Source organism: Gordionus sp. m RMFG-2023, chromosome 1, assembly GCF_954871325.1.
Source record: "Gordionus sp. m RMFG-2023 chromosome 1, tfGorSpeb1-WG-v2, whole genome shotgun sequence".
NCBI classification, from domain to species: domain Eukaryota; kingdom Metazoa; phylum Nematomorpha; class Gordioida; order Chordodea; family Parachordodidae; genus Gordionus; species Gordionus sp. m RMFG-2023.
This window is the reverse complement of record NC_088775.1, coordinates 52,454,278-52,475,094: the sequence shown is the minus strand read 5'-3', so window position 1 is coordinate 52,475,094 and position 20,817 is coordinate 52,454,278. Positions and strand designations below refer to the sequence as shown.

Below are 20,817 nucleotides of genomic sequence, written 5' to 3'. Positions count from 1 at the left end.
AAATTATCTTAAATATGCAATAGAAGTTGAAATAAGATTTTTCAGAAACTGAAAATATTCCCAATTTGAAGGTATTCCTGGAGAGGAAAGCGAAATTTCAGAAGGATATGCTGATGATGATATAGCATCAATTTCTGAAATAATACCTTCGCAAAACTATTCGGGGAAACGGATTTATATAGTCTACAAATTCAACCGTTATTTTAGAAAAACCCCAAAACGAAACGTCGTTTATTATATTCAAGGTTCGTATGAGAGCCAAAAATTTATATGACCGGCAAATTTATTCTCATTATTTTTTGCTGATTCTATGCTGCAACATATTCATCATACATATTTGCAGATAATTATTAATCTAAGAAATATGCCACGTCTAGTTCTACGATTTCTTAAGATACATAGAAGAATTAAAAGCGGTTTTAGATGTTATTATTCTAGGCCTGCAAAAATCATTTTCCCACTCGAATGTTATTTGACATGAGGATGTGCGAATTTTTATATACAGCTAACTTAAGCCGAGAATGATTTAAATTTTTGATTGATTCGAAATGTTAGATTTGATGAGAAATCAAGGAATATAGATGACCCTTTCTCCCCAAGGTTATATAAACCTGTTCTTATATAACTATTGATGAGCAGCTCCTATTTTTTAGTAGTAGATGTCCCTTTCGAATGTATATCTTAATAAATCTGCAAAATATGGAATCAAAGTTTTCTTGATCTGTGACGTCAGTAATAGTTATATGATCAATGCCTCTCCTTATTTGGGAAAACGTACCTATACATCAGACCTTCCTTTGGGACAATTTTTGTGAAAAAGCTGACGAATTCTTTATATGGGTCTAATAGAAACATTATTATGAACAATTGGTTTACATCCATCAAGGTCGCTAATAATTTACTAAACCCCTATAATTTAACAATTGTGGAAACTCAAGGAAGAGAAATACCGATGCTTTAGTAAAAAGGGTAGGAAAATTAATTTTTATATTTGTCCTTAATTGGGAATTGTTTATTCTTAATACCAACACAAATAGAATACTACAAAGATGTAGTTAACATATTGGTTCAGAAAACAGTGAGATGACCATTATAACATTTTTTGGGTTACTGAGTATTGTCCTGGTGTGGATTATATATAAAAGAAATATGAATAATAAAAATCTAATTCAATTATCAAGAAGATCATTTTGCTTAATATTATATGAAGATTTAATAAATCCGTTGTTACACATTTGTTTAAATTGCATTACTTTGAAACGCTCTATACGGGTCATGATCGGAGATATTATAGGGAAAAACTCTTTGGGAGAAAGGGAAAATCCTCCCAAATCTATTCATACTATTTGCAAGTTTTGCCCTTCATAATTGGGGCTTATGACGACAACAATCTACGGACACTGCAAAAAGATTCTGTCGAATACATCAAGCACCATGCCGCCATGAATACGATTTTTATAAGTAAATTTTTTTTCATGAATATATTTGTATTCAATGATGTTTTATGCAACAAAAATTTTGTTCAAATCTTATTTGATTGTAAAATTATTTTTATATCATAATTTTTACGATAGATTAGTTTTAAAGTAACTCGTTCATAAGATTAGTAGTGAAGGGTTAACAATATCAAAATTATGAATATAATAAATAATATAAATATTTAATTTAAAAGTTCAAAATATATTGCAAAAAGGAACTAAAAAAGAAAAAGTAATTCCTCTAAAAAAGTAATATAAACTAAACTAACTCTTTTAGAAAAGTAATAGAAAATAAAATATACACAAAAATTTAGAAAAAAAATTATATGAATTGAATAGCATAGCAGGCAAACTTAAATATTAATAAATGACTGGTCCAGATCACTGGTCTCGAAAAGACCGAGTCTTTTTAGTTTTGAAATGCCAAGATAAATTTGGCATTACTTTAAGTAACAGGAAGACTGACCTGGATTGCACAGGCTTTAAGCAATATTTATAATTTTATATACGGATATTGATGTAACATGCAGATATGAATGTATTCTTTTTAGGCTTCCGATGCGACTAATATTTAAATTGCGATACTCTTGTTGCAATTCTCGTCCCAGTCTAGATTTTTTTCAAATATAAGTAGTAAAATGTCTATAAAATAATTAAGGAAAAAAGGTAATATACTGATTTTTACTATATAAAATTTTATGTCACATTAAAGGGCGAAATCATGGCTTTAGCAAAATTATTTTTTGAGATATTTAAAATTAAAAGTAATTTGAAATTTTTTACTTTTAAAGATGTTCTTATCATATCTCAGGAAGTGAGAATATTTGGGAAATATAATTTTATATACATTCTAGAAATAATTGGATGGGGTCGGGTTGAGAATCTAGTTTTTTTGGTTGGTTTAATATGTAATACAACATATATATATAATACATATTTTTTTGCGTACTTATTTATAGTCCTACATCTCTCAAGTCTCAAAACATGTTCTCTTCTACACTTAGATACAGCACCTTGAAACAAGAACCTACGAATTATTTTAAAAAGTTTGTAAATTCATAAAATTTGTCAAGGAGAAGGATAGATAAAGTTTATAGGATTTAAAATGTAACAAATATGCAAACTAGTGAAGATCCCTTTCCTGATTGAAAAATCGGGCGAGTCTAGTTTTTAATGCTAAGACTGTACCGTGGTTCCAACCTAATTTTCCCAAGAAATTTTTATTCAAAATTTATAAATTTAAGACCATACTGAGTTTTTGAGTATTAATGTAAATTGGTATCAAGCCAAAAATGGATTTGGATTATTTTTGCATTAGCACATTTAAAAATGTATCGTCAGCTTACAAGTTGTATTAATTAATTTCCATATTTTAAATTATATAAGTATACTTTATAATACAGATGAACTGATATTTTTTGTTTTTTATCGATATCAAATGGTTAGTTTAATAACTTTTTTTGAACCAATTTTTCACTTATAAGGAGGTCCAGTTCCGATCTTTACCGGTTTTTATTTTTATTCAGATCGATCTTATTAATTTTTTAAGTTCCTTGCTATTCAATTTATATAATTTTTTACTAAATTTCTGGTATATTTAATTTTATATTATTTTCTATAGGAGTTACTTTTTGTGATTTTTTATTTTTACTTCCTTTTTGTAATATATTATATAAACGAAAAGTTTAAAAAGGCATTTTACTTTTAAATTAAATTGTTTTTTTTAATTATATTATTCATAATTGATGATTTTGTTAACATTAAATACTTTTGTATTTAAAAAAATTATATAACAAGAATTAAATTAGGTAAGAACAAAAATATTTTTAATAACAAAAAATATAAAATCGGTCTTATTTAAGGACCGAGGTCTGGTCTATGTATATCGGTACGAACCAAAGACCGGACCATATTTATTGTAAAAATTGTTTTTTTACAACCATTTTCAGAGACCTGGAGAAGTGCCATTTACACGATTTATTTATAATTTTTATAGCTAATGGCTATTTTAAATTTTCGGTTTTAATATATACCGGCCCGGGTATTTTTTTTAAAAAAAAGGTGCTCTCTCCTTTCTAGACTGATAATTAATTTTTATAAATACTTTATTATTTTTTCGTTCTCTTTCAAGAAATATTATATTTTTTAGCTGCTGTCGCAATTCTAAAAAAACACGTATCCCAATTATCTGCATATAGCGGGTTTTAGCCCGCCCGCTATTGGGCGGGGTCAAATTTTTTAAAGAAGGAGCGGGCGGTCGGGCGTGTTAAGAAAAATATTTAAACTTGTGCGAGCGGGTAAACAGGCTAAAACATTCAGGCTAAAACATTTACAACTTTTATTTGTTATTTAAATTATTTATGTAAATATTTTAAAAAAAGCTTCATGAAATTTCAACATTTTACCAATCGATATTTGAAAATGTGTTGATATCGAAAACATGTATTTGCTTGGAAGAATATAACATCAACATGGATGAAAATATGATTTTACCCGTTTCTCCAGTAGCAAAGAGAATTCAATTAAATTATAAATGCAATGTTTGAAATAAATAGTATCCACGTCAAATTAAACAACAACAGATGGGAATATGTGCCTGTTACAGATTAACGACATAACAAAATATTTAAATCTTGTAGTAGCGAGTTTTTGTATAATTTAACAAGATTTTGGGTTATTAAGTTTAGTTTAAATTTACCATTTTTATAAACAATTAATTAAATTACTTTTTTTTATTTATTATTAATGGCTTTATTTTTTATTTAAATATCTCACTAACGACAAAAAAAAGATTTATCGAAGTTATTAAGATTAACCAGTGCTTCTTCTGAACGAGGAATTAACAATGCTGTAAAGTTTATAGAATAAAAAGGAACGTGCGTGAATCCAGAAAATGTGGATTTATTATTATTTTTGCATTATAATAAGAAATAATATCAATAAATATTAATTTTATATTTTTTACATAAATATTTCATCAAATTAAATAAATTTCTTATCCGTAATTTAAATTAAATTTTTTTTTGCTTAATATAGCAATTTCCTAAATTATAAAACTTTTTTGTAAGGGTGTATCGCTGAAACTGAATGATTTTTTTAAAATTAGATTTTAAAAAAATTATAAGAAATAGCTTATTTAAATTTTATGGGCGGCATTGGTTAAAAATTTTTTTTATATAATGTACAGATGGTAAAAAAATTTAGATTATTGACTGGCGGGCGGGTATATTTTTTAAAAAATATGGGCGGGTTAAATCTTTAAAAATAATGGACGGGCGGGATTGTGGGTTAAAACCCACCCATTGCAGACCTCTAATCCCAATCCTAAAAGAAAAATCGCACATTCATTATTTTTATTTTATCATCGCTTGTTGCATTAAAAATTCTTCTAATTTCTATTTTTTTAATTTAAGTTTTAAGAATTAATTTAACGTGCTTATTAATATTTCGAAATTTGTAAAAAAAAATTGATTATCGGTGCCAATTAGTGTTTTTAAATGGCTTTGCCTATTTTTTAAAACGGCTAACTCGAAATTTTATTAAAAAATATTACGCAAGCTTGAAGATTTTGTTCATAGATGACAAGGTTTGGTCTATTAGTGAATTCTCCAGGTCTAGAGGGAATATGATTTTGGTTAAATTTTTTATTTAACCATTTTTAAAAATTGGCCAAACCGAGCCGTTGCGCCTTGATATCAGCTGAAAACTCAAAAGGTGCTAAGCAAGGTGTTAAAAGAGAAATATTGTGGTTTACTTATGCGAATTATAGGGTTCAGTTATATTAAATGCGCATGCTCATCCCTACGTAATAACATCAAATATGAATATGATGATTACTCATTTCGATTTTTTTATCTATAGAGATAACTCGTGGGTCATTCCATGTCAAATCAATCACTTTTCGGCCGACCCCTTTCGATTTCGATGAAAAATCGTAGGCTGGTTATATATGTTCCCAATAGATTATAAACAAAATTTTAGCGGATTGGCAACTATATTAGCGGAGATATTCGGGGTTAAAGGTCTAAAAAACGTCTTTTTTTGCTTTTTACTGATGTTAAATAACTAGTTTTTAATTTTAAACTAAATATGATCAAATATTGAATATAATATCAATAGCTAAGTTAATAATTGATGATTATGGCGAAAACATCAAAATTAATTTTTGATAAAATATGGGTCATCTTATGATCAGTTGAAAACTTGAAATTAATATTTCGAAATGTATATAATCTCCGATTTTTAATTTTTTTAAGAAATATTATCCGTTTACTATTTTTTTAATAATTTCTTCAACAATTAGCATGGCTGGATATTTATTTTAAAAAATATTGCGATTTTTATACTTTTAAAAAAATAGTTGACCCATATTTTATCAAAAATTAATTTTGATGTTTTAGCCATAATTCTCAATTATTAACTTAGCTATTGATATTAGATTCAATATTTGATCATATTTAGTTTTAAATTAAAAACTAATTATTTGACATCAGTAAAAAGCAAAAAAAGACGTTTTTTGGACCTTTAACCCCGATTATCTCCGCTAATATAGTTGCTAATGCGCTAAGATTTTGTTTATAATCTAATGGGAACATATATAACCAGTCTACAACTTTTTATCGGAATTGAAAGGGGTTGGCCGAAAATCTTGATTTTTTTGCTCATTTGACATGGAATAACCCTCGTATGAATGCTTAACAAACTTAATCTAGGTGGTATGAATATGAATTTTGCATTCTAGCAGATATGAAAAGCTCACAATTTCAATTGAAAAGGTTAACGATTTTAAAAAATTTGAATGTCTAATTTTGAAGAATTCAAAATAGAACCTTCAGTTTATGGAAAATGTGTCACCAAAAACTTCCTTAGATATTTCAAACATATGTGATTGGTTTGATATTTAGATTCAACTACAGTAAACTTCCCCCACCGGGAAGGATATGCCTATAGGGCATAGGAATGCCAAAAGTACTCTGATTGAGTAAAAAATCTTAATGTATATTATATTAAATTATATTTTTTCATATCTGATCTGGTCAATAACCTTTTAGAATTATATATTCTATTCAAAATTGTACCATGAACCATATTTTGATATGAGTTTTGATTTTGAAACAAGCCAAAAAAATAAATAAAAAAATGATAAATTTTTTATTTTATTCACACCTTTTTTTAAGAAATAAAATATTTATAAATAATATATAATATGAAAATATAGTATTTTATTATATTATACACATTTAATACAGGGTTTCCTATTTAAAAAGAAAAAGTCCAGACCAAAAAAGGAAAAGGCGCAACCAAAAAAAGGAAAAAGTCCGATCAAAAAAGAAAAGGTTTAATCAAAAAGGAAAAGTCCCATATAAATTTCAAAATTGGTATCTAAAAGGCATGCTAGTTTTTTTTCTAAAATATGCTTCCCTAGCCTAAACAACAAAAGTTCTATTAGGAGTGTTTGATGTAGGTAAGACGTTATATTTAATAAATGTTATGTTAAATTTTGGAAATCACATATAAAGATAATCAATGAGATGTATTTAACATGTAAAATGTAACTTGAATAACTTCTTTTTTCGTTACATTCTTTCCAAAAATATAACTGGCTACATATTCTAAAAAGTAATTATAAATTTTTCATGGAAATTATTTTCCTTATAAATATGTATAATATATTTTTCTTATTATTTCCATGTATTTGACTTAATAATTAAAAACACTAATTCTAAAATATATATCAATATTTTGTGCTTTATTAGTGTATAGGTTTGTAGACACTACAAAGAAAACAAATATACAAATATTTGGCCAACATTCTATTAAAAATCGACTTATTTATTCTGAAAATTTTATCAATGTTTAGTAGTTAATTAATGTATTTAAATCCCTGGTAGATAATATAAAGATTCAAAATAAAAATTTTAGTATTATGCAATAATGGGAAATATAGTAAACTAAATCTAGATCTTCAAAGCCCGGAACGTTAAGGATTTTTCACAAGTTGTCTGTCCCAGCCCGTTATAATTTTACGAAAAGTCAGCCCCTGCCCGTTAAATATTTATATAAGAATTTTCGGCCATCACATTTTTATTATCTATATCTAATTTTTCCCAAAAACTCAGCTCTTATACCTCGCCTCTATAGCTGTCTATTTCTTTACAACAACCATTTTATAAATCAATTAATTTTTTATGAATTTACTATATTATTTATTAATTTAGTATTTTAGTTAAACAGCTATTAAAATACAAAGAAATAAACATTATAATTTATTTTAAAATATTTTAATCAAAAATCAAAGTAATAGCTTGAAATTCAAAAAATATATCAAAATTTTAACGCTCGGACTAGTATATATTTTAACAAAGATCATAAATCAGCTAGACCCTGCTGATTTCTTATCCAAAAATTATCCTACCCGGATTTTTTAAATTTGTCCGGCCCACGAGTTGGATTTTCGGATGGGTTGTGTTTTACAAATCTTTAGCCTGATTAATACTTATTAATTCCTCAATTAGTTTTGCTAACCACAAAAGTAAATCGAGTTTTCAACAAAATGAAAATTATGACGTCATATTTAAGCATAAAGTGAGTCAAACCTTTGGTCTCACTAATTCTAAACTTATACCAAGCCGTTAAATATTGTTTAATTGGTACATTTTGTTTATCTTATGATATAAAATTAAATGGAGAAAAACCCTCTTGTTAAATGAGAAAATAAGGCTAAATTGGTATCATTCCAAAAAGGAATCTAAATATTTAGTTAGGGCTAATACTTCTGTTTTATCATTTAACTAAACATAATATAAAAGTAATAAATAACCAATAAGTATCATAACACTTTGTTATAAATATTTATGCAATTTAATGATTATATACTGGACTAAAAATTCAAAATTTTTGGGATGGACGACGGTCATGATAAAAAACGAACGAGTCACTACTAAAAATATTTAGCTTGTTTAGAGTTTTCTCTAATAGAAAATATTTTAGGGAGGTTTTTTTTCAAAAGTTCGAAATAAAATAAAGAAAATTGGACGGTAAATTGAGAAAACTTTAATGAAGCAATTATTTTTTTAACAGTACATCCTCAACTGAAAAAGATTGTTCTTCGGAGGAAAACGTTTATTCAAGCATCGGTGAAGCTCGTCGCTCCGTAGTTTACCAATCCCTTAATAAAGGTTATAAATATAATTTACTATTATGTAATTGTAAATAAGAATTATTGGAATAGAACCCTTCACAAATTATAATTGCCCCCATCTTCTTTTAAAATAATTTGACTTTAATGTCCGCCCCTAATCCGGAAATAAATTTAATCATGTTTGAAATACCTACCTTAATTTCAGTCAATTTTGCCATGAACTTAATATAATTTTTATTCGTTTTCCCATAGATTTTTAATATATTAATGACTCTAAGATTAACGGCAAAACTGTCTACAATTTATAAGGTAGCTATTCTAAGCATTCTACAATATATTTCTAATGTTATCAGATTTTTAAATTTAAAAACATGCTCAAAAAATTATTTAAATTGAAGAATAGCACAATGACGCTAACATATATAATTGGCATATGAATCATAAAATGAATATCTAGAAAAAGAACATTATAAAAAAATTAACTTTGTAAACTTAAAATTTAATATATAAATTTAATTTATATTTTTAAAAAATGTTGAGAATATAGATTAAAATGCACGAGAATATTCTTAAGAAATAATACATGTATATAAACTTACAAGGTATTCACGAAAAAATATAGTGCATTAAACAAAAACCCGTAATAAACTGCTAAACCTTTATAAATTAACCGTAGCCATAACTGAACCGATATAATGATATTCCGAAGGAGTAAAAAGAACCTTTTTAAATGAGATCGAATCGGTTTCAACCAAAATAAAATAAATAATTTTACATTCTTGAGGTATTACATTTTTACAATATCCGCGTCGTTTTAAGGTATCAATCCATTTTATAATGATTAAATTATTAAAATATTCGTAATATTCATAATAAGTATGTATTAAATTATTCACATGACTTAAATTGATCCACAATCTTTTAACTTCTTTCTGTAGTATTAGAACCATATTCCTATTTTTTCTATTTTAGTATGCAAAATATCTCAACAACTAATTTCTAGATTTTTGACTTAGTTGCATTTATTTAATTATTTTAAGTATAATGCTACCCATGAGTAGTTTGATAGAAGGGCTATTATTCCAATATAAATTTCAAAATGATCAAATTTATGGTTTTAATTTTATATATTATTTATACAATTTTGGCATAGAATGAAACGTTAATTATACTGAATATGTCCATAGAACATAATGTTTCGGTAACAAATGTTATAGTTGAGAATTAAAGAGAATACAAATAAATAGTATAAATAAATTAACTACTAATACTTTATTAATTAATATAAATTGTAATTACATAATTATAACTAAAAAAAATTAAAATAATATAAATTAAAATTAAAAGATTAAAAATTATGTTCGCAAATTCATAAATATTATTAACAACTAAAATATCCTCGATTATATATACTTTTCTATCCTATTCATTTACATCGTCTTTACTCAATATAATAATTCGTTTCTTTTTTCTGTTTAACAGTCGATTTGAATATTACTTCTTTTTTCTCGATTTTATTTCAAAGTAAATTTACATATTACAACACCCTTACACTTAGATTAGGCCCCACATTCTACGAAATAGCAATATTCGTGCATGTATCCAATTACTGTTTTATTTCCTTTGCTCACTTACTTCACCGATAGATTCTATTTCTTGTCATAGTCTGTTATTGATGAGCTCTTAGTCACAACTTGATTAACGCATGCTTTTAAACGATACACGATTGCTAGTCAACGATTATCGATACTACGTCTTAGATTCTCCTGGTAAATTCTTTTAGTCTTTTGCTTGTTTCTAACGTTCTCTTGTAACTATATGTGCTTTATCTCGGTCAACGATGGACGATGCTTGATCTGCGATTAACGATTGTTTTTACGAATTCTTGTTTCTAAGATAATCGATTTTGTATCCTATACTAAAGTTTAGATAAGCAATTGGCGATAATTTGTCAACGATTAACGATTGCATCTTGGTCTTGACCACTTGTTCTACCTAGTCGCTTGTCACTATATCAACTTCGTCTTAAGATCTCTTATATGATAAATATTTCTTTTATCTTTTGATCTCAAATTCGATCTCTACGTGAGCTCGATTGCGGCCTAAAATTTCTAATGACGAAAAGCCGTTTATCTTTATGAAGATTTTAATCCACAACCTAATAATATATAAAACGATTACTTGTACCTATAACGATCTCTTGTGACTAATTCTTTTTAGCTAAACGACTAATTCTATTCTTTTCCGAATTACGACCATTAATATTGATACCTCTCATTCTTTGACTCAGTCGATAGTCATTTCATACATCCCCTTCCCCCTTTATTTAGAATTTTTTTTCAGATTTAATTAGACTGAATTGTTGAAATTGCCCTGGCACCTCCACTCTCCAACATCATTGTCAAATTATGAAATTAATTAGACTGATTATGTCCATAGAACATAATGTTTCGGTAACAAATTTTATAGTTGAGAATTAAAGAGAATACAAATAAATAGTATAAATAAATTAACAACTTATACTTTATTAATTAATATAAATTGTAATTACATAATCATAAATAAAAAAATTAAAATTAAAAGATTAAAAATTATGTTCGCAAATTCATAAATATTATTAACAACTAAAATATCCTCGATTATATATAATTTTCTATCCTATTCATTTACATCGTCTTTACTCAATATAATAATTCGTTTCGTTTTTCTGTTTAACAGTCGATTTGAATATTACTTCTTTTTTCTCGATTATATTTCAGTAAATTTACATATTACAACAGTATATTTTAAAATTGTTCTAGCCTTTATTACGAAAAATAGATTTGATGTTGGCTACACATTAATGAATTCTTGTACAGTTATGATTCTTATATATTTTTTTATTTATCATTCATACTTACTATAAAAATAAATTTCATTTATTTTATAAATAAACAATATATTAAATTAAGTGGCAGAAATTGTAATAAATAATATTCATAATTAAAATCATATACGATGGTGTTGCTTCAATAGAAATAATTTTGAATTTTTTTCGCGGAAAAAGTTTCACGGTATTGACATGACATGAATAGTTTAGGAGAACATTAAAGTTATTCTATACGCTTTTTTAATATTTTATTGGATAAAGCAGACGATCCCCCAAATAATGGAAGTCATTTGATTAGATGTTGCCATTGCAATAATGTCATTTCCGATCAAGTAATTTAATATTAACTAAGATAAATCTTTTCATTAGTTATACGTTGTATTATAAATTAGTCTACATGGGGGTCGCTTGAGTTTTTTCCAGTGTAAGGCAGATTTCCTCGTTTTACCGGTGGGGGCGATAAAGCTAGAAATCTAAAGACATAGAAGATGGTGGTGGCAAGGGAGAGGGTCAGATATATCATAAAGTATCATACATTATATTTTGGTAATTTGAGGGGTAATGAAATATTTTAGAAACAAGATTTGTGATATATATGAGTCAAAAAAATTGTTAATAAATCTAATTATTTTATTCAGAGACCTGTAGAGGTACCATTTGCACGGCCCGGCCTGTAGTTTTTTCGGTTCGAACCGGGTTTATTATTTTTAAGTCTGGCCTGGCTCTGATTTTCTTTTTTTTTAAATTTCAGGCCCAGCCCATATTTTTTAAAATATATTATATATTTAATTTTTATAGCTAATAATAGTGATTTATTATATAGTTTTAAAATTACTACCCGGCCTATTATTTTTTCAAAAAAATCTTAGGTCCGGCCCGGGTATATTTATAAAATCAAAATACGATCTCCTGTACTCAGGCCGGACTTAGGGCCAAGCCTGCAGGTCTCTGATTTTAATATTGAATAACATCTCTACATCACTGTTTTTCAGCACTAGTCCCGAATCAAGGTTGCGGGGCATGAGGGGTCAACATTTTTAAAATTTACATAAAATTTTAATAACATGTCTCAGAAAAATGTATAAAATATAGTGCTGTATTTATTTCTAAAAATTTGAATGCGTTCGCATTCAATGTTCATTGGCAAAAATTGAACGCGTTCAACGATCATTGGCAAAAATCGAGAATACGCTCAACTTCAAAAAAGAAACGCGTTCAAGTTCATTCAAAACTTTATGAATAATTTTTTTTATTTCATTTAATATAAATAAATATCACATATTTTTAACATAGCCATGTTTAAAATTAAACAGCGAAGTCGGTTTATTAACCGGTCAAATTCAGTCATGAACGGTGAAATACTCTTAAAAATCTGTAGAAAAAAAAATTAAATTTAGAAAAAATTGGTTGATTTTTTGTTAATATTGTCATTAAATCAGAAATTCAATATCTCAGCAATAGGAAAATATTTTAAGAAATTATAATATTGATTTTGAATCAGAACAAGAGACTCTGCAACGGAGAACCAAACATTAGTTATTGAATGACAATGAATTTAAAAAATATTTTAATATTAGATTCATTTTACTATTATATTCAAAATAAAGTTAATATTGCCTTAAAAACATTTATTTGAATTTGAACGGTTAAATACACAACCCTGGTTATAAAAACTTTTATATATAATATAAAATTTAATTATTTATAAAAAATATAATATTTTTAATTGCGTTCAACCTTTATAATATAAAACCCTACATAAAAACTTAAAAATAATAGCGAAATTTCAAATAATCACACTAAAAATGAATAAATTTTAAAAGATATAACTCTATTTTATATCTATATATATTATATATAATGATTTTTACTTTATGTTATTTTAATAGTCATAATAATTTAATAAGCATATGAAATACAACAATCTAAAATAAATTATTAACAGGATACTTAAAGCAATAAATATTACAACGAATATCTATTTAAATTAGAACTTGAAGATTTTGAAACTGATAACTTTTTGGACGCATACATTTGGTAAGGATAGAATTAGTTTATTGAATATATGATATTACTGTAATATATTTATTATATTTAGGGCATGATCTTAATTCATATAAAATGATAATATTCAAATTAATATAATAGGGCAGAAATAGTGGTTGGTTAAAAAAATTAAAATGTGATAACGGAAACAGGTAATTGTAAAATAACCCTTTTTTCTTAAAAAGTTTGGATTAATATTTTTTATTAAATGAATAAAAATAAGGTTTCTAAAATTTAACGAATGTTTGTCCAAAAAAAGGAACACGTTCAAAGTTCGTCAAAAATATAAAGAACGATCATTATTTTTTTCAAAAAAACTGACTTCGTTCATTGAACGGTTAGGGTTCTTTACAACAATAAAAAATAAATAAAAGGGCAATAAAAATTATACGGTGTTATTTTTCATTTTGATAGGCTATGATTTTTTTGGACAATATATTTATCAAGGGCAATTTTTAATTATAATAAAATTGACGTTTTATTTTTATAAATATCATCCACATGGAGTTTAGACTGGCTGGATTGTGGAATCTTTTTGTTGAAATAAAAAATCTAATTCAGATTTGTCATCATTTATTCTTATCTATTATAAAGAATACTGTGTTCTATAGGCGACGACTTATAAAAATCTATTTAGCAAAATATTTTAATTGGGGCGAGTGCCCCACTGCCATTGTGTAGTCCTATGCTTTGTTCTGATCCAGGCATATGGGTTCCACTAACAGTGGGCGGGAGAGGGATTTACAACGTCCATGATCCGACCATTTTGGGGTTGGGGATAGGGAGATTCAGTTTTGTCGGAATTATGGTAATAAATCAAATATTTAAAATAACCTGTTATATTAATTAGTAAATTAAGAATATCATCCAATTCCATCAGGAATCGCATAACCTATTAGAGTTACTTGTACACCATTTAATACATACGTCATTTTATTAAACTCAAATCTAATCCAAAGTAAGTTTAATCAAGTTATTTTTATTAGGATGAAAATTTTATCGAAAGGTAAAGTATTTATAATCATTTCCATAAGGACGGTTTTTAATATCGCACAAATTTTTATCCAAAAACAATGTATATATTGATTTCCATAAAATTTTTGCTCCTGATTTCTTTTTTTTGCTTGCTCTTATAGAAAATTTAAAGTGTTAATTAAAAAAATCTTTATTCTTTCATGGGTTTTTTAAAAGGATAATCCATTATTTAAGGCGTAACCTAGATAGGGAACACAATATATGTTTAATATAAATCTTCTTCTTCTTCTCCGTTTTATGGCGATTTCCAGGTTTACCCGGGTAGGCCAGTTTTCCCTCTGATTTTTCTTTTCCATTTTTGACGGTCCTGAGCATCAATACTTGTAAGATTCATGCTTCTCATATCCCCGCTATCACATTTGTCCACGTCATCTTGGGTCTTCCTCTAGGTCTTGATCCTCCTACTTCCATCATTGTGCATCTCTTTACCCAGTCATCTCTTGTCATACGTTCCACATGCCCAAACCATCATAGTCAATTTCGTCGCATTACCATACTAATCATTTCTATACCTAATCTTGCTCGCAATTCCTTGCTAGTTTTTCTCTCTCTCAGAGATACCCCACACATCCATCTAAACCATCCTCATCTCTGTTCTTTCTAATTTGGCTTCGTGAGTCGCTTTCATTGCCCATGTTTCTAGCCTTAAACTAAACAGCTCCTCACACAGCTTACGTAAACTTTCCCCTTTAACTTCAGAGAAACTTTTTTATTTGTAAGAATAGACGACATCTCTCTGAACTTCTTCCAAGCTTGTCTGATCCTTGCAACAACGGCAGAATCTACACCACCATCTGCGTTTAGTATATCACCTAAATAACAAAACTTATCCACTTTTTCTAGGGTTAACCCATTGCCAATATCTAGACCACCATTTTTTAGGTTATCATTATTATGTATCCCTTTCATGTATGTTCTACAAATAAAGGTCATTCTTTCTAACATCAAACTGCCTTTTTTTCCCGCTACATCTTTTATGTACCCATTGCATCTGGTGCATTGGATAGAATTTCTAGCAACTCCTTTCCCACATACACCACAAGGCCACTTACCGGATTCCTCCATCTTTAGATTTTCCCCACCAATCATTACCTTTGTTTTTGATGCATTCATTTTCAGGCCCTTTGCTTCCATAGTCATCTTCCATTTACTAACTTTATCCCTCAATCCTCCCACACTGTTTGCCATTAATACAAGGTCATCTGCATATAATATCTCCCAAGGAAGTCCTTCACGCATTTCTCTAGCCACCACATCCATTACTAAAATAAATAATAATGGACTCAGCACGGATCCTTGATGAAGTCCTACCTTCACCTCAAAGCTGTCATTATCACCATAATCCGTCCGTACTGCTGTTTGTGCTCCAACATACATTGCCATCACTGCGGTAACCAACCATTCCTCCACACCTGATTTTCTCAAGGCCCATCTAGTAATCTCACGCGGCACCCTATCAAATGCTTTCTCCAAATCAACAAACGCATAATAGAGTTTCTTTTCCTTCGCAAGATACTTCTCCTGAATTTGTCTCACCACAAAAATTGCATCTGTCGTGCCTTTTCCCGATGTAAAACCAAACTGCATTTCATCAATTTTAATTTGTTCCCTTAACCGCTTCTCTAACACTCTCTCAAATACTTTCATTGCATGTTCCAAGAGTTTAATAGCTCTGTAAGACCCGCAATCTAAAGGATCACCTTTCCCCTTGTATACTGGAATAATTATACTTCTTCACCAGTCCTCGGGAATAGTACCTTCTGTGACAATTTGATTTGCTAAATTCATTAACCATTCAATCCCGAAATCATCAGAACCTTTAAACATCTCTGATACCACCATCGTTAAACCCGATGCCTTGCCTTTCTTCATCTTTTTCACTGCTCTCTTTATCTCGTCCTTGCCAAATTTACACCCTGGACCTTCTACCTTTGCACAACTAATATTATTATCCCATTCATTTTCTTCATTAAAAGTCCTTTCATGTAAATCTTCCAGGTGTTCTTAATACCACTACCATCAATCGCCATTTTTCCTTCCACATTTTTCAAACACTACACCTATCACATCCTGCCTCTTTTTTGACATCTGTTTTGCCATTCGAACCATATTTCCAATTTCATCAGCGCATTCCATTTCTTTAGCAAACTCGTGTCTTTTTTCTTCTTGAGCCTTCACTATTAATTTCTTAGCATTTCTTTTAGCCATCTTGTAAATATCATTATCACTATTTTCTTTGCTAATATACCATACTTTGAAACACCTCCGTTTCTCATCCACGGCTTTCGCTACCTCCGGGTTCCACCACCAAGTCTCCTTATATCTAGGCGGCCCTTTTGTCCATCCACATACCTCCTCAGTTCTCATTACCCAGGCTTTCTTCATGGCTTCCCACTTGTCATTCACCCCAGATGCTTGTGCCACCTCCGCCTCCCTAATCGCCAATGCCATATTGAATTGACGTCTAGCACTCTCGTCCTTCAATTTCCAAACCTTCAGCCTTGGGACAAACTTTCTTTTAGTGACCCTGGCACCTTTAAGAGTGAAATCTCCTACAACTAGTCGATGCTGATTTATACATTCCTCTCCCAGTATCACTTTCACATTTTTTACTATACATCGATCACATCTCCTTAATAACAAGTAATCCACTGCACTTTTGGTACTACCCGACTTATAAGTCAGCAGCTTCTCTGATTCTTTCTTAAACATTGTATTACAGACAATCATATCCATAGCATCACTAAAATCTAAAATCCTCTCTCCTTTCAAATTTCTCATGCCGTAACTGAACCCTCCATGTACTCCTTCATAACCCTCACTACTCGCTCCCACATGTCCATTCAGATCACCAGCCAGGATAATCCCCTCTTCATTTGCCAGTCTCGATATATATCTTTCTCTTCTTCACTTCTTCCAACCTGAGGAACATATGCCGAGATAATATTATATAGCTTTCTACCAAAAATCATCTTGATAACCATTATCTGGTTGTCTAGCTCTCACTTCGATTACTTTGTCTACCAATTTCTCCGCAACCTATACCCCAACTCCGGCCTTACCATCATTACCTCCTTGCCAAAAGAATTTATACTTTTCGCTAGTCTTGCCAATCATTCTGGTCCCATTTCCTTTCCATCTAGTCTCCTGTATGCAGCACACATCTATCAATACATCGACGACTTCTCCCGCTCTTCCCGTCATATTCCCAACATTCCATATCGCGACTCTAACTCGATCACCCGTAAACTGTTTTTATCAAGTCGTTTATGGTCGTCATAAGTTTCATTTTCATGAATCGTTGTTCCACCAGGTTTCCCATCCTTCTTTTTGTCGTAGGCGGATGAGGAGGCCCACGGGGTACTTGGGCTGTACCCCGCCCATGCTTTGTTGTGACCATAGGGAAATTTTGTAGCAAGGTTTTTACAATCGAATGCCCTTCCTGACATTAACTTCTTTAAGTGGTTTTTACACCCCGTCGAGGAGACGGTGATCCTATTCTAGACCCAGATCACAGGAAACCTTTTAGCCCTCCATTAGCCGCCAAAAGACCTTGCCACTCCCCCGCCACGATGAGGCTGAAGGTAGGATTTTGGGAGAGATATGTTTAATATAAATAAATAAAAGATAATCACATGTTGGCATTTATTGAAATGAAACTAAAGCGATGAAAAGATAATAATAAAATCTTGTTTTAGTGGTATTTTGTTTATAATAATATATAACTTGAGGTGTAAACTAGATGTGGACATAATTAAATATTTTTTTATATATTTATTCTTTTTTATTAATTTAATAATCTATATAAAGTTATTAAAAATAACATGTAAACTATATATGTGATAACATATTTAGATATAAAATTTCAAATCCATATAAAAATTATTTTTTAAAAAAAAGTTATAAATATACATTCTCCTCTGGTGACGGCCATGAATCTTTAAATAATTTAAAATTGTAACATAATAATTCAAAGCTGTTTTTTTGTTTAATCAAAAGAACTCATGAGATAGTTGTTTTATGGCTCTTGGCTAATTAGTTTGATTAGGGATTTGGCCTTATAATAAGCAGTTTGCTGATACCACAATGGTCATAAATATATTGTAGTTGGCAAGATGTGAATATTTTTATCATTTCCCTTTTCCGCTATACCTAATGGATGTATTATTATTTGATGAGATGAAAATGTCTATACATATAAAGTTCCAATACAGATGTTTCCCTATATTCCAGGAGAAGGGTTAACTTAAGCCTATCAGACCGCTAGTTATTAATAACGGAAGTATCTCGTGGTTCGAGAGTGAAAACAACAACCAACGTTGTAACCGGGGAGACATCATTAACTCCCGATTGTTTTTCCGAAATAAGTGAATTAACGGTTTGTGATCAGTAAAAATTACAAATTTTTTACCAATCAAATATTCACGACATTTCGTCAACCCGAAAATCACAGCCAGGGCCTCCTGTTCAATCACAGAATACCTGGTTTCCACCTCACGAAAAACACGCGAGAAAAACAATACGGGTCTCTCCAAGCCCTCTATTACCTGTAATAACGCACCACCAACTCCTTTATTTGAGGCATCCACCGCCAAAACAATTTCCAACTCATTATCAAAACACACCAAAATTGGCTCTTTTCCAATTTTTTCCTTTAAAATTTCAAAAGCAATCTGCTGTACATCCTTCCACTCATAATGAATTCCTTTTTTCAATAAATCATATAACGGCGCCGCCACCTTTGCAAAATCTTCCACGAACCTATGGTAATAATTGACCATACCCAAAAAAGACTGCAACTCAGCCTTTTAGTGTCAGGCCGTTTCATGTTCGATATATTCTTCAAATTTTTATCCAAAGGTTTCACTTCAATTCCATTAATCCGATGACCCAAATATTCAACCTCCATTACCCCCAGAACACTTTTCTCCTTACTAGCTCTCAAGCCTTTATCACGAATTCTCCTAAACACTTCCTCCAAACGTTGATTATGCTGCTCCGGCGTCACTCCAGTAATTAACACATCATCCATATAATAAAATACTCCTTCCAATCCTTGGAAAACTGACGCCATGGTCCGTTGAAAAATGGGAGCAGATACACTCAACCCAAATGGTAATCTACAAAACGCAAACAATCCCTTTGGAGTCGTTATCGTCAATAATTTACGGATTTCCTTTCTCAAAGGTAACTGCAAATACGCCGAGGAAAAATCCACCTTGGAAAAATATTTCGCACCCTTCAACTGAGCCAAAATCTCCTCAATCCTAGGCAATGGATATTTAACCTCCACCACCCATCGATTTACCGTGACCCTGAAATCCGCACAAAGTCTTAATTTACCATTTGCCTTTTTAACTGGCACTAACGGGGTTGCCCATTCACTATACCCCACAGGAATAATAATGCCGTCCTTCACCCATCTATCTAATTCCTCATCGATCTCCTTCCTCCATTCGAAAGGAACTCGCCGACAAGCCAAAAAGATCGGTGAAAAACCCTCCCTAAGTTGAACATCAACTTGATAATCATTTAAACAACCTAATTTTTCATCAAAAATAATGCCATACTGCCTCACTAGAATAGGAATAGCTTGATTAACCTTATTCCAATCCTCTTTTCCCCCGGCCACAATTTGCTTCTCATTTCCCTCATTATTATGATCCAACTTACTCGATTCCTCCATTATCTCCTCCGAAATTTCACAAATTTTATTATCAATATTATCCAAAATTTCACTCTCTCCAACATCCATTATTACATTATCACTAGTATCAAAAATATTCCAATAATTATTGGGAGGACCAAGCTTGGTAATCCAATCCCACCCCATAACAGTCTCAACATTTTCCTTTACTACCCATAAATCAAGGAAAAATATAGTATCATTAAGATTAACCCCCAATTTGGCCTTTCCCAACACAGCGACTTCCGATCCATCAAACTGCCTGACACACATAGCCTCTTTTTCCAGTTTGCCCCCAGGCCAATACTTATAAAAATTCTCCTGCGACATTAGAGAAATACTAGCCCCGGTGTCAAATAGCATTTCTATATTCCTATGATCAATCCTCAAACTAACCCTCGGACACAAACATGGTCCATCTAATTTTTCCGTCATTAAAATATCATATGTTTTAATCGGAAACTCAACGTTTATTTTATCTAAAATAATAATTTCCTTGGCATTCTCATTGCCCCTTAAATTCAACTCGGAATTTAAATTTTTATCACTGACACTTACATTT

The 20,817-nt window shown here is 29.8% G+C and overlaps 1 protein-coding gene across 12 annotated transcripts in view; it reads left to right on the top strand.

Annotated features, from left to right (window-relative positions):
• The window catches only part of LOC135931740 (leupaxin-like), a 111,766-nt gene that overhangs the window by 54,696 nt on the left and 36,253 nt on the right, over positions 1 to 20,817 (top strand). For 4 of the 12 annotated variants that reach the window (XR_010573139.1, XM_065469017.1, XM_065469019.1 and 1 more), the window contains exons 5-8: positions 2,438 to 2,524; positions 6,728 to 6,814; positions 8,559 to 8,656; positions 11,750 to 11,820. Coding sequence is in view for 11 of the 12 variants with exons in the window: in XM_065469017.1 (XP_065325089.1) it covers positions 2,438 to 2,524; positions 6,728 to 6,814; positions 8,559 to 8,656; positions 11,750 to 11,820 (343 nt within the window). In the remaining variant the exon portion in view is untranslated. The remainder of the gene's footprint in view (positions 1 to 2,437; positions 2,525 to 6,727; positions 6,815 to 8,558; positions 8,657 to 11,749; positions 11,821 to 20,817) is intronic. The other 8 variants (XM_065469024.1, XM_065469027.1, XM_065469028.1 and 5 more) reach the window with 6 other exon arrangements.